General features: G+C 41.9%; 1 protein-coding gene across 3 annotated transcripts in view; it reads left to right on the forward strand.

Annotated features, from left to right (window-relative positions):
• The window catches only part of SPTBN2 (spectrin beta, non-erythrocytic 2), a 1,240,451-nt gene that overhangs the window by 703,930 nt on the left and 520,741 nt on the right, over positions 1-15,780 (forward strand). For all 3 annotated transcript variants that reach the window (XM_082270338.1, XM_082270340.1, XM_082270339.1), the window contains 2 exons: positions 107-280; positions 2,834-2,925. In XM_082270338.1, the coding sequence (XP_082126464.1) occupies positions 107-280; positions 2,834-2,925 (266 nt within the window). The remainder of the gene's footprint in view (positions 1-106; positions 281-2,833; positions 2,926-15,780) is intronic.

The following is a 15,780-nucleotide window of genomic DNA, read 5'->3' on the forward strand; positions in this document are numbered from 1 at the left end:
ATGCATTAACTTTTTGCTGATCTACGTTTGAGGTGTGTGTGTGTGTGTGTGTGTGTGTGTGTATATGCGTATATGCGTATTTTATAATTTGTTTTAAATCTTACAGCCTAAACCCACAAAGGGCCGCATGCGTATCCATTGCCTTGAAAATGTCGACAAAGCACTACAATTTTTAAAGGAACAGAAAGTACATTTGGAGAATATGGGATCGCATGACATTGTGGATGGCAATCACAGACTGACACTAGGGCTTATCTGGACCATCATCCTCCGGTTTCAGGTAATGTTGTGCAAAGCCAACAGAAAGAAAAAGGAACAAGTTAAAGACCAATGAAAATCTGCATGTAACCTTTAGCAGATTGACTATTATTTAAATGTACTTCTTCTTAAACACGTTCGGGTATCTGTATATTAATGTAAAAATTTTACATTTTATGGCAACTCTGCCATGTCTGGAAAAGTGGTCTTTAACACCTGTACTGCAAGTGTAGACTAATCCCCTAACCTGGGGGTTTAACGAGAGGTTTACACTTACACATGGGTTACAGACACTGAACTCCAAAACTTTAACCATGGTGCACCTTTAAATATGGGTGTGACCTGGTCTAAAAGGTCAAGTTGGTCTTTGAAAGCTCCCAGCTTTAACAAAGCTTCTGGTCGCTCACTTTGAAATTCTATCTTCTCTTCTCAGATCTGGTTTACACATGTAGATCTTTCTGTGGTGATTGGGATAGTCTAGCCCTGGCTGTCTGCTCACCTTTTGCACAGATATACTACGGTACTTGAAAACAGCTAATGACAGCTGATTGACTGAGTGCAATACCCCACAGTCAATTTCATGGAATAAGACCAAAATACCAGTTACAATTCTCTCTAGCAACATGGGGAAAATAAATTAAGCAGCTTGTAGAACATTTTAGGTTTTAATTTTGAGTTGCTAAGACTGTGGGTTTAAAATTATGGGTCAGTTATTTATGTATTATTTGTCCTGGTCTGGTATGCAGCAGAGTTTTCACTACTAGTTCATGCAGACCTGCATCACAATGCTCATTTGGCAAAAAAAAAACATGTTCAATTTGCTCCCACACATACCAGTGGGTAAGGAGTGCTATTTGCTTGTGAGTAGATTGTTGGGAAACTGTAATGTTACTGCTACTTTACTTTAAATATGTGTTTTTATCTTTAAACCACAAGTTAGACTTGGTCACACATCACATTTTCAATATAGACTTGCAGGTGTCTATTTGTCCACTCTCTGCTTTTATAGGAACTATAAGGCCTCGTGCACACTGGACGTTTTTACAGCAGATGTTTTTGGCATCGGACGTTTTTTTTTTGTAGAGCGAATAAATGCCCCAGCTATGTGTCCATGCACACAGAGGTTGTTATAAGCAGTTTCTGGCTGTAAAAAAAAAAAACGACGAGAACTAGTGGGTTTTGAGTGGCGTTTTTCAACTGTAAAAACACGTAAACGTCAAAAAACGCTGCTTACTGACGTTTTTTGAAGTTTTTTTTTTTATTCCATTGATTTTTTTAAACCTGGGTTCTGCTTCAAGGTGTTGTTTGTTGAACATAGCCTGGGTTCACACTGGTGAATGCTGAACACCATGTGATTTGCACCAAAAACGCACCGCATTCCAGTGCACATTTCATGTGATGCAGTTTGAGCCATTTATTTTGTATGGCTCAAATTGCATCACATTTGCACCAAAATATTCTAGGACTTTTTTTTTTTTTTTTCTCCACACCTAATCACATTGCATGAGTGTGAAAACCCATGCAATGCGATTCTGGCAAGCGCACTACATTTTGCAATCTGTTTTGGGGTATCTTTCATGGAACATGAAGCCCCGTTGACATTGTGCCGATTTGGCATGTGATTTGTCATGTCGAATCGCATGTCAAATCAGAGCCAACAGGCAACAGCACCAGTTCAGAGTGTTTGAAATCATTCAGCTGAGCGCGCACAATTTCAAACTCGCATGTCAGTGCGACTTCAGGGGCGATTTGACAGACATCTGTACAGGTTAATGCACAGATGTCTATTGAAATCGCCTTGAAGTGCAGAAACTACTTATACTTTACTTGGGAATCAAATACTTGGGAATCAATGCGGCGCCGCAAAGTCAGGGTTGCAATTCAGACAGTGACATCGCCGGCAATAGGCTCTGATTTGGCATGTGCTTTGACATGTCAAATCGCATGTCAAATCTGCCTGATGTGAACGGGGGGCTTAATGTTCCATGAACGACACCCCGAAACAGATTGCCAAATACAGTGAGCTTGACAGAATCGCATCGCATGGGTGTTCACACCAATGCGATGCGGAGGAAAAAAGGATCCCAAATCCGCATTTGCACCAAAAGTTTGTTGTAGAACTTTTTTTGTTCCCCCACCCCTCGCACCTAAATCCTATTGCATGGTTGTAAACACCCATGCAATGCAATTCTGGCAAGCATTGCATTGTGGGAAAGTGGGAGTTAATAAAATAGCAGAGGTGATTTTTAGCTAAAAACGCCAATGCAAAAAAGCTGAACGCTAAAAACTCACTATAAAGCTACTGGCATTTTCTTAACATTCAGTGTGCATGAGGCCTAAATGAGCAGGTGAAAGTCAGAACCTGGTAGTCAATGCTCAGGTTCAAATAAAGAAAAATGTATTTGACAGTGTGGAAGCATCTGTGAGCAGTGTTAAAAATGAATGCTAACTTGCTTAGTATTGTTTTTAGTTAATGAAATCCATAAAAAATGTCCATTATACAGTAGTAGTTGTGGTGTTTTTAGGACACACTACATTCAAAAATGTTTTTTTTTTTTTCTTTTCATATATATAGATTCAAGATATTAGTGTTGAGACAGAAGACAATAAAGAGAAAAAGTCGGCGAAGGATGCCTTATTGCTCTGGTGTCAAATGAAAACTGCTGGGTGAGCATATTTGGAATTCAATTCAAAAGTGCTAGAGCAGATGCTGATCTTTACAATACTGTAAATGTTCCACCTACATTAGCTTGGTAAATAAGGAACTAAGCATACCATGGAACCAACACATATAAAATATATATCACTGTGTAGCTTATCTAGACTTTGTGGCTGTAAATCCCTACATACAGCTGGTAAAAAAAAGTATTGAACACATCACCATTTTTCTAGGTAAATCTATTTCTAAAGGTGCTATTGACATTAAATTTTCACCGCATGTCGGTAACAACCCATGCAATCCATACACAATGAAACTGAAACAAATAAGTTCAGAAATTAAGTTATGTGTAATAAAATTGAATGGAACAGGGAAAAAGTATTGAACACGCTAGCTGAAATGTATTTAATAGTTCGTACAAAATACTTTGTTGGTAATGACAGCTTCAAGGCGCCTCCCGTAAGGAGAAACTAGCCATATGCATTGCCCAGGTGTAATTTATTGCCCATTCTTCCACACAGTCTTCAAATTTTGAAGGTTCCGTGAACCTCTTCTATGAGCTATGATTTTTTTTTTTTACTTGTTTTATTGAAAATATACACGGTTTCTGCATGAACAAGGGTACATATGTTTTTATATACAATGTCAGCAGGCAAAATGATTAGTTACGTAAATTTAGGTTCTTAACCATTGTACATACAAGATCTTATAGAGAATGCATCCTAGAACATTGTATGAGAGAGACAGGACACTCCGAAGCACAGCAATAATTTCAGGATCATCTCTAGTCCCGACACATGAAAGTTATAAAGGAAAAATTAGCTCTGAACTTTAGCTCTTTCCAAAGATTTTCTATTGGATTCAAATCAGGTGATTGGCTGGGCCATTCTAGAAGCTTTAGGCCCCTTTCACATGGCTCCGTTCCGTTGACGGAGCCGTTCTGCTCAGCGGGGGATCGATCCGCCGATTCCCGCTGAGCAGGCGGATGACAGCTCCGTCTCCACTCTTGTGTGCAGAGACAAAGGTGTCAGATCCCTGCTCTCCTCTATGGGGGAATCGGATGAGAACGGACCGCCTGTCCATTCTCATCCGATCCACCAGACTGATGGAAAATAGGGTTTTCATCCCTCCGGATTTGACGTAAAGGATCGGATGTCAGCGGACATGTCTCCGCTGACATCCGCTGCCTCATAGAGATGCATGGGACATCCAACTGACAGGCGGATCTGAATGGTCCGTATGTGTGAAAGGGGCCTTATTTTTTATTTTTTTTGTCCACCCTTATTTAATCTTTATCATCCTGGTAGATGGCAGTTGATTTTTATCAAGATTGTCTTGGTACATTTTTCCATTCATCCTTCCTTCAATGACATGAAGTTTGCCATTACCATATGCTAAAAAAGCAGCCTCACACCATGATATTCCCACCTCAAAACTTCACTGTTGGTATGATTTTTATGGGGTGATGTGCAGTGTCATTTGACCTCAAAGTATGGTGTGTATTATGGCATCCAAAGAGTTAAATTTTGGTCTCATCTGACCCGAATATATTCTCCCAGTATTTCACAGGCTTTTTTAAATGTTGTGCAGCAAACATTAAATGAGCTTTAACTAACATGCTTTTTCTTCAGCAATAGAGTCTTGCGTGGTGAGCGTGCATACAGGCCATGGTGGTTGAGTGCATTACTTTTTGTTTTCTTTGAAACCATTGTACCTGCTATTTCCAGCTCTTTCCGAAGCTCTCCACAAGTGGCCCTTAGCTCTTGGACAACTCTTCTAATAATTTTTGCTTCTCTGTCAGAAATCTTTCAAGGAGCACCTCGTCGTGGCCTGTTATCACGTACCTGATGAGAGGCCAAGGTGCTGAGAGGGCTTCCCTTGTGGCTAAGTGCAAGGCACCCCTGGAGGTGGAGACAGGGAATGCTGTGTTCAAAGGAACAGGGGTCCCCGGCTGCGGCAAGCTCCGGTGTCGAGGTGACTGCTGTGGTAGTAGACACGTAGTGCGTGCTGAAATGCATGTTGCCTTGAAGGTGACCCGGCTTGCAACAAGAGCGAGGTCAAGGTCAAGCCAAGGGGTCAAACACAGTTCATCAAGCAGTAGAGGAGTCCGAAGGAGCAAGCCAGGGGTCATACACAGGAACAGCAGACTGGAGCAGAGTAGGTAAACAAACCGGTGGTGGGAGCCAGGAGGAGAGACAAGACAGGTGAGACAAGCTGGGTCGGTAACAGGTAATCCAAGTAAACAGGAAGCTGAAGATCATCCAGCAACTAATGGCTGCAGCAGGCTGGTTTAAATAGGCCACCGGGCGTCGCTGCATTAGTGTGGGCAGCAGATCCAGCTCTCTTGTGGGAAGTTCCCTGACACCTGTTTATGGTGAAGTGATGTTCTTTCCACTTCTGCTATATAGCCCCAACAGTACTGGAACATTCAGACGTTTAGAAATCTTTCTGGAACCAATGTCATCAGTCTGTTTTGCAACAAAGGTTGCAAAGGTCTTGAGAGAGCGCTTTGCTTTTACCCATCATGGGATGTTTCTTGTGACGCCTTGGTAATGAGACCTCTTTTTATAGACCAGTTAATATTTATTTGCACTGACAACAGGGCAGGATTGCTTTCTAATTACTGATTTCAGCAGGTGTCCTGACTTTCATGCCTTTTTGCACCTCCCTTTCTTCTTTTAGTGGTTTTCTTTGGGGTGGACGCGGATAACCTCCAGGGACAGTTGTACCTGCCTGCAGGTTCCCTCTACCCATCCCTTAATCCCTCACTGAGCTGGGCTTTCCCCACTCCCATCCCCCCATCTGGACCTAGAGTCTGGTAAGGGACCCAGGGTAGAGACCCAGCTATCCCCACTCTGTAAGGGTCCTGGGATATTGTCCCACCCTGGTAGTCTGGAGGGGTCCCATTGCAGGAGACCCCCTATGTGCATGCCCTGCTGTTTGCGATGTAGGTACATCTTCGTTGTTTTCCGGCCCCATGAAATGCATCTTTTGGGGGGTACCCAGAAAGGGGGACAAAGCTTTGTCCTTTTTTAGGTTTTTTCTTTTTTTTTTTTTAGGTCTGGAGTCTCCTTGTGCGGATTTAGTTCCTGCAAAGGAAGAGCTTTAGTTCCTGCAAAAGAATATATTTAACTTCAGGCTACGCAGGGGGTTCTTTACTGTAAGAGCTACAAGACTGTGGAATTCCCTGCCACAAATGGTAGTAACTGCAGGGAGTATGGCTACTTTTAAAAGACTCTCGGACATACATCTCACGGATCTAAACATTCAGGGGTATGGGAAATGAATACGTCCACACACACCTACACAGGTTGAACTGGATGGACTATTGTCTTTATTCAACCTCAACATCTATGTAACTATGATGTCTGAACTATCTAAGGTCCCCCTATCCCTGTCCAGGGAATTTATTTACCTAGGTCTGATTCTATTTCTGACCAGGGTAGTCCTTCCACTGCACAAACTTCAGGGACCACAGGCTGTGATTCACTGGCTGCTATCACACAGGTAGTTCTCTCTCCCATTTTGCATACAGGTTCTAAGTCTGGTGGTATCCACCTTCAAGACAGTTCTGTTTGCACAGTCTTACATGCAGCTCCTTTAGCAGGTTCGGCTCCACAGGAGGATACCGAAGGTCACGGGGTCCTCTTCAAGACGTCGCAGGCATCCAAGGGCCACTGTAAGGCCAGTATCAGCCTCAGCTAAGGCTTCTTACGCAGTTCCTGCAAGAAATCAAGAGTGAGGATCTTCCAGTCATCCTGGTGGCTATAAACGTCCCTTGGGGGCTGGTTTTAATGGCTTAGCTATTGAAAGCCAGGTACTGAGGGATAGAGGTCTGTCTGGATCAGTGATCCCTACTATGGTGAAGGCGAGGAAGTCGTCTTCTAGCAAGCTATACCATTGTACGTGGAAAGCGTACATTTATGGGTGTGAGTCGATTGGCGCTCATCTTCAATCCTTTTCTGTAGCCCAGATCTTCTGATCAATGCCCTGTTCAAGAAAAGAAGTTGGCCTAAGTACCATCAAGGGCCAGGTGTCTGCCCTGGCAGTGTTTCAGCGACCCCCTAGCCATGCAGTCTTTAGTTCGTACCTTCATTCAGGGGGTTCGACATGTGGCTCCACCGGTATGGTCTCTTGCTGCCATGGAATTTAAATTTAGTACTTTCGGTTCTCCAGAAACCTCCATTTGAGAATATTCAGGAGATTCCCTTGCCTATCCCAGAAGATGACATTCTTGGTGGCTATTTCCTCGGCCCACAGGGTCTCTGAATTGGCGGCATTAGTCCCTATTTAGTGGTCTATAGGGATAAAGTGGTTCTACGTCCCTGTCCATCATTCCTGCCCAAAGTTGTCTGACTACCATTTGAATGGGGACATTGTGTTGCCTTCCTTGTGTCCCAAGCCAGCTCATCCCAATAAATTTGCTTTGCATACCTTGGATGTGGTTCGGGGGTATCTGGCAGCTACTGAGTCTTTTCAGAGGTCAGACTTCTTTTGGAGTAGTTATAATTTATGGAGCGCTGTGTCCGTCGATGAACAAAAGAGAAGATGGGATTTTTGTGCTTACGGTAAAAAACATTTCTTTGAGTTCAGACTGACACAGCAACCACCCCTCTATGGTGTTCTGATACTTCTAATATGGCTTGCTACTAAACTAATTACCTAGAGCAGAGAGGGGGGTTATACCAGCTGAGAACGGCCCATGGGCGAAGCCAGGTGTTGTTTTGTTCTACCTAGTCCTACACCTGGAGGCGGCAATATAACCCACTAATTTATGGAGCACTGTGACTGTCGAGCTCAGAGAAATGGATTTTACGGGAAGTAAAAAAAAAAACATTTTCCTTGTCATTCTATTTTATTACACATAACTTTTAATTTCTAAATGGATTGCATGGGTTGTTACCAACATGTGGTGAAAACTTTCATATCAATAGCACCTTAAGAAACCTATTTACCTAGTAAAATAGTGACGTGTTCATTCCTTACTTTACCTGCTGTATATCCACGGAAGTTACTAGCCTTGGATAATATGCAGAGATGAAACAAATCCTCCTATGTAAGTTGTACCTCTTTATCTGCAGCTATATCTCTTCTACATCCTTCTAAAACACATAAATAAGGCTTTCTCTCTGCTCCAGAAGGCAGGGGGGCAGGGATCTGACATCATACACTGCACAGCATAGAGCAGGGAGATGAGCGTAATTGAAGACCTGAGTGGAGGGAAAGGACATAACCCCCCCCCCCTCCACAGTTTGGTAGGGAAACATGCTCAGTTGAGGCTTTCAATCACCTTCTGTTGGGGGGGTTGCTCTTTCTGGGATTCTGTGGTATCCAGTCAGACAGAAGAGAGCATATAGGAACAATACTAGGTGCTGTGGATTGGGGCTGGTGCACACTGTAGAGGGATATACTTTGTGTTCATTTCAGTGTCTTAAAGATATTTTAAAGTGGCATTTTTAAATAGTTACTCAGATACATAACGGATCATGTCGTGTACTAATGTAGTAGAACAGGTGATGCACTAATCAGTTCTCAGGAAAAAAAAAACATCCAAGGAGGGAACACAAGTGTAATCTTCTTTCTTCTTCTTTTTTTTTATTTTTCAAGAAAATATATTTGAGTATAAACAGTACACTGTATACAGTGGGTACGGAAAGTATTCAGACCCCCTTAAATTTTTCACTCTTTGTTATATTGCAGCCATTTGCTAAAATCATTTAAGTTCATTCTTCTTCCTCATGAATGTACACATAGCACCCCATACTGACAGAAAAACACAGAATTGTTGACATTGTTGCAGATTTATTAAAAAAGAAAAACTGAAATATCACATGGTCCTAAGTATTCAGACCCTTTGCTCAGTATTTAGTAGAAGCCCCCTTTTGATCTAATACAGCCAGGAGTCTTTTTGGGAAAGATGCAACAAGTCTTTCACACCTGGATTTGGGGATCCTCTGCCATTCCTCCCTGCAGATCCTCTCCAGTTCTGTCAGGTTGGATGGTAAACGTTGGTGGACAGCCATTTTTAGGTCTCTCCAGAGATGCTCAATTGGGTTTAAGTCAGGGCTCTGGCTGGGCCATTCAAGAACAGTCACGGAGTTGTTGTGAAGCCACTCCTTCGTTATTTTAGCTGTGTGCTTAGGGTCATTGTCTTGTTGGAAGGTAAACCTTCGGCCCAGTCTGAGATCCAGAGCACTCTGGAGAAGGTTTTTGTCCAGGATATCCCTGTACTTGGCCGCATTCATCTTTCCCTCGATTGCAACCAGTCGTTCTGTCCCTGCAGCTGAAAAACACCCCCACAGCATGATGCTGCCACCACCATGCTTCACTGTTGGGACTGTATTGGACAGGTAATGAGCAGTGCCTGGGTTTTCTCCACACATACCGCTTAGAATTAAGGCCAAAACGTTCTATATTGGTCTCATCAGACCAGAGAATCTTATTTCTCACCATCTTGGAGTCCTTCAGGTGTTTTTTAGCAAACTCCATGCAGGCTTTCATGTGTCTTACACTGAGGAGAGGCTTCCATCGGGCCACTCTGCCATAAAGCCCCGACTGGTGGAGGGCTGCAGTGATGGTTGACTTTCTACAACTTTCTCCCATCTCCTGACTGCATCTCTGGAGCTCAGCCACAGTGATCTTTGGGTTCTTCTTTACCTCTCTCACCAAGGCTCTTCTCCCCCGATAGCTCAGTTTGGCCGGACGGCCAGCTCTAGGAAGGGTTCTGGTCGTCCCAAACATCTTCCATTTGAGGATTATGGAGGCCACTGTGCTCTTAGGAACCTTAAGTGCAGCAGAAATCTTTTTGTAACCTTGGCCAGATCTGTGCCTTGTCACAATTCTGTCTCTGAGCTCTTCAGGCAGTTCCTTTGACCTCATGATTCTCATTTGCTCTGACATGCATTGTGATCTGGAAGGTCTTATATAGACAGGTGTGTGGCTTTCCTAATCAAGTCCAATCAGTATAATCAAACACAGCTGGACTCAAATGAAGGTGTAGAACCATCTCAAGGATGATCAGAAGAAATGGAAAGCACCTGAGTTAAATATATGAGTGTCACAGCAAAGGGTCTGAATACTTAGGACCATGTGATATTTCAGTTTTTCTTTTTTAATAAATCTGCAACAATGTCAACAATTCTGTGTTTTTCCGTCAATATGGGGAGCTGTGTGTACATTCATGAGGAAGAAGAATGAACTTAAATGATTTTAGCAAATGGCTGCAATATAACAAAGAGTGAAAAATTTAAGGGGGTCTGAATACTTTCCGTACCCACTGTAAATAACACCAGGAATAAACACCTCCATCAACGACAGTGGCGTAATGAATACAAAAATAAAACAATTATTATCAAAAATTACAGTACTCAGGTGTAAAGCATACCTCAGTAAAATACCGAACATGTGCATAAACAAATCACAATAAGGAACAACCAAATAGCAGCATACAGTAGTATCAGAATCATGCACACAACTATATGACACATACCACAGTATGCTATCAAGAACCCACCCGAAGTAAAACTCAAGAAAGGAAGAACGTCGGCAGAAAACGGGGGCGGGGGGGCGGGGGGGGGGAGAGAAGGAAGGGGTAGAGAGAAAAAGAACGGGAGAGGAAGAGAAGAGGGAAGGGGAAAGAGGAGAAGGAGGAAGGAAACAAGTATATCACTGCATTTCAGACCATTATGGAAGCAGCACCCTACCCTGAGAGCAACCTGTTCATGACCAACTGTGGTAAAGCCAAGGCAGGGTCATCCAGCCAGGGCTGCCACAGTGAGGCAAATTTCTTGTGTGCCTTTCGGTTTTGGTATGTCAGTTTTTCCCTGATCAAAGATGCATTAACCTGTGCAATCCACTGCCCCTTGCCAGGAACCCTGGAGGAGATCCAAAATCTAGCGATAGGTTTACGAGCAATATATAGCAATCCTAAAATAGCCACATGGGCATTCGGGGACAAAGTGTCCACCTCCAGAGCACCAAGCAAACAGACCACAGGATCCCTTAACAAATGAAAATTGTACACTCTAGAAATTGTTTCAATCACCTCAGACCAACGTAGAAACATAGAATGTGTCGGCAGATAAGAACCATTTGGCCCATCTAGTCTGCCCAATATATCTTAATCCTATGAATAGTCCCTGGCCCTATCTTATATGAAGGATAGCCTTATGCCTATCCCATGCATGCTTAAACTCCTTCACTGTATTTGCAGCTACCACTTCTGCAGGAAGGTTATTCCATGCATCCACTACTCTCTCAGTAAAGTAATACTACCTCATATTACTTTTAAACCTTTGCCCCTCTAATTTAAAACTGTGTCCTCTTGTGGTAGTTTTTCTTCTTTTAAATATGCTCTCCTCCTTTACCGAGTTGATTCCCTTTATGTATTTAAAAGTTTCTATCATATCCCCTCTGTCTCTTCTTTCTTCCAAGCTATACATGTTAAGGTCCTTTTAACCTTTCCTGGTAAGTTTTTTTCCTGCAATCCATGTACTAGTTTAGTAGCTCTTCTCTGAACTCTCTATAGAGTATCTATATCCTTCTGGAGATATGGCCTCCAGTACTGCGCACAATACTCCAAGTGAGGTCTCACCAGTGTTCTGTACAGCGGCATAAGCACTTCTCTCTTTCTACTGCTTATACCTCTCCCTATACATCCAAGCATTCTGCTGGCATTTCGTGCTGCTCTATAACATTGTCTTCCCACCTTTAAGTCTTCTGAAATAATTACTCCTAAATCCCTTTCCTCAGATACTGAGGTCAGGACTGTGTCAAATATTCTATATTCTGCCCTTGGGTTTTTACGCCCAAGGTGCATTATCTTGCACTTATCCACATTAAATTTCAGTTGCCAGAGTTCTGACCATTCTTCTAGTTTTCCTAAATCCTTTTCCATTTGGCGTTTCCCTCCAGGAACATCAACCCTGTTACATATCTTTGTGTCATCAGCAAAAAGACAAACCTTACCATCGAGGCCTTTTGCAATATCACTTATGAAGATATTAAACAAAATTGGTCCCAGTACAGATCCTTGAGGTACCCCACTGGTAACATGACCTTGTTATGAATGTTCTCCATTGACTACAACCCTCTGTTGTCTGTCACTCAGCCGCTGCCTAATCCACTCAACAATATGGGAGTCCATGCTCAATGACTGCAGTTTATTGATAAGTCTTCTATGTGGGACAGTGTCAAAAGCCTTACTAAAATCTAGATATGCAATGTCTACTGCACCTCCACCGTCTATTATTTTAGTCACCCAGTCAAAAAAATCTATAAGATTTGTTTGACATGATCTCCCTGAAGTAAACCCATGTTGTTTTTCATCTTGCAATCCATGGGATTTAAGATGTTTCACAATCCTATCCTTTAATAGGGTTTCCATTAATTTGCCTACTATTGATGTCAGACTCACTGGTCTATAGTTGCTTGATTCCTCCCTACTACCTTTCTTGTGAATGGGCACGACATTTGCCAATTTCCAATCTTCCGGGACGACTCCTGTTACTAATGATTGGTTAAATAAATCTGTTAATGGTTTTACCAGCTCACCACTAATCTCTTTTAATAATTTTGGGTGTATCTCATCAGGACCCTGTGACTTTTGTCTTCACTTTAGACAGCAATCTTAGAATGTCTTCCTCTGTAAAGAGACATGCATCAAACGATTCATTAGTCATCCTTTCAAGTGGAGGTCCTTCTTTTTCTTCCGTAAAAACTGAACAGAAGTATTCATTAGGGATGTAACGATATCGAAGATATCGCGATATCGTATCGTCGTGGTCGTCTCAATATCGCCGTGGTTGGGTTACAATATTAAAAGGACAGGTGTCCGTCAAAAAGCAAGAGGAATAAACACAGTCCCGCGGAACAAATCATTGTTAACTACATAGACCAGAGTTCAAGGATTTTTTTTTTACTGTTTTTTTTATTTTTTTTTTTCTTGCAATGTAGACATTTTGATCTTTCTGATGAAAAACGTCAACATAAGCTAAATGATAGGTCAGTGTTTTTTTTAAAGGCTTTTTGACTGACTATTTTATTTAAGTTTAACCACTTGCCGACCGCCGCACGACTATCTACGTCGGCGGTCAGCCCCTCACAGGCAAACTGACGTAGGTCTACGTCGCTTGCTTGTGAGGGTCTAGGGAGCGAGCGCGCTCCCGCGTGGTCACGGACCCCCCCCCCCCCCCCCCCCCCGCGCGTGTGACCAGCGGACCCGATGTCCGCCGGTCACTCTGCGATCGGCGGGGTAGAGGGAGAAAGTCAGGCGGCTTGTGTAAACAAGCTGCCTGTCATTCTCCCCTGTGTATGAGAGATGATCATACGGTTCTACTATGTAGAACTGTTGATCACTCTGCATACAGCTGAAGCCACAGCCAATCACAGTAGAAAGCACGCCCCTAGGGACACACACAGCCCCTCCCTCTCAAATAAAGTTAACCCCTTCACTACCAGTGTATTTTTACAGTAACATTGCATATGTATAGCACTGATTACTGTAGTAATGTCACTGGTAACCCCAAAAGTGTCAAAAATGTCAGTCAAGGGTCCGATTTGTCCGCCGCAATGTCGCAGTACCGCAAAAAAAATCGCAGATTGCCGCCATTACTTATTAAAAAAAAAACAACAAAAACAACAAAAATCTTTCCCTTTGTTAGTAAACACGATAACTTTTGCGCAACCCAATCAAAATACGCTTATTGTGATTTTTTTTTTTTTACCAAACATAGGTAGCATAAAACAAATTGGCCGAAAATGTTAAAAAATTTTGATTTTTACATTTTTTTGGGGGGGAATTTCATATAAAAAAATGTGAAAAATATTGTTGTTTTTGCCAAATTTACGCTCTTTTTTTGTTTATAGCGCGTGATCAAAAAATCGCACAGGTGATCAAATATCACCAAAAGAAAGCTCTGTTTGTGGGAAAAAAAGGACGCCAAATTCGTTTAGGTACAGCGTCGCACGACCGAGCAATTGTCCGTTAAAGTCACGCAGTGCCGAATCGCAAAATACCCCCTGGACGTTTAGCAGCCAAATCCTCCGGGGCTTAAGTGGTTAAGTTATGTTCCTAAATACCAGTTTTAAAAGGCTACCTTTATTTGCCTTGCACATTTAAACCTGACTTAACTTGATCTTTGTTTGCACTTAAAGGGAATTGCCTATTGTTTGTTTACAATTGTTCTAGCTGCTTCTTAACTTGAACATTGCACAGAAGAATCAGTTATGCAACCAAATATTACTATACAGAATATTGATGTTCCTGACTACAACTTGCACTTTAAAAGCACTATGTGATCAGTGTTTTATGTTGTCATGGATCCATAAATACAACAATAAATTGCCTGTTGACTGGCCAAAGCAGAATAAATGTCGGTATTTTTTCGCTATTATCATCACAAACACTATCATGAGCTATTTAACAATACCATGAGCTTTTCCACAATATCGCAATAAATATCGTACCGTGAGGTCAATATCGAAATTGTATCGTACCGTGAGATTTTGATATCGTTACATCCCTAGTATTCATTAAGGCAGTCGGCTAGCCCTTTATTCTCTTCTACATACCTTCCGTCCTTTGTTTTTAATTTAGTTATTCCTTGTTTTAATTTCCTTTTTTCATTTATATATCTGAAGAATGTCTTATCCCCCTTTTTCATAGACTGAGCTAGTTTTTCTTCTGCCTGCGCTTTAGAAGTTCTTATAACTTGCTTGGCCTCTTTCTGCTTAATCTTGTAGATTTCCTTATCTTCATTGCTCTGGGTTTTTTTATAATTCCAAAATGCTAGCTTTTTATTTTTAATGATTTGGGCCACTTCTGCTGAGTACCACAGTGGTCTCTTCCTTTTTTTGCTTTTACTGACAAGTCTAATGCAATTTTCTGTTGCCTTTAATAATGCACCTTTTAAGTAGTCCCATTTCTCCTGGACTCCATGTAATCCATACCAGTCTGATAAGGACTCATTTATGACTAATTTCATTTTTGAAAAGTCTGTTTTTCTAAAATCTAAAACTTTTGTTTTTGTGTGGTGTGACTCTTTCACAGTTCTTATATTAAACCACACTGACTGGTGATCACTAGATCCCAAAGTTTCACCTACAATGACATCATATACCGAATCCCCATTTGTTAATACCAAATCCAAAATGGCCTCCCTCCGGGTTGGCTCCTCAACCACTTGTTGCAGAGACAACCCCAGTAGGGAATTTAGAATATCTGTACTCCTGGTAGAACTTGCTATTTTGGTTTTCCAGTTTATATCTGGAAGATTGAAATCTCCCATAATGATAACTTCTCCTTTCATTGTCATTTTAGCTATTTCTTCAACTAGTAGATATTCTAGTTCTTTGACTTGACCAGGTGGTCTTTATATCACACCTACACGAGATACTGCATGATTAGCAAACTGCAACGTAACCCAAACTGACTCTATGTTGGCCTCACCAACTTGCATTAGGTTCGATTTAATGCTATCTTTCACATACAGGGCCACTCCTCCTCCTTTCTTGCCTTCTCTGTCTCTTCTGTATAAAGAGTACCCTGGTATGGTTATGTCCCAGTCATTTCTTTCATTAAACCATGTCACTAAATCTACATTCTCAGATGCCATTATTGACCCAAGTTCATTGATTTTTTTACCTAAACTGCGAGCATTTGTAGACAGGACTCTGAGCTTATCATTTCTTAACCTCTGTGCTTCTGACCTGTTCTGGCATTGTTTCGGGGGGCAATTGGACTCTTGTAATTCCACTCTTTTGCCCCCCCTTCCTAGTTTAAATACTCTTTCGCAAATTCTTGGAGTTGTTCACGAAGTACATTTGTTCCTTTGAGAGAAAGATGCAAACCATCTTTTTTGTAC

This window comes from Pelophylax lessonae (genome assembly GCF_965119305.1).
Source record: "Pelophylax lessonae genome assembly, chromosome: 10".
Lineage (NCBI taxonomy): Eukaryota > Metazoa > Chordata > Amphibia > Anura > Ranidae > Pelophylax > Pelophylax lessonae.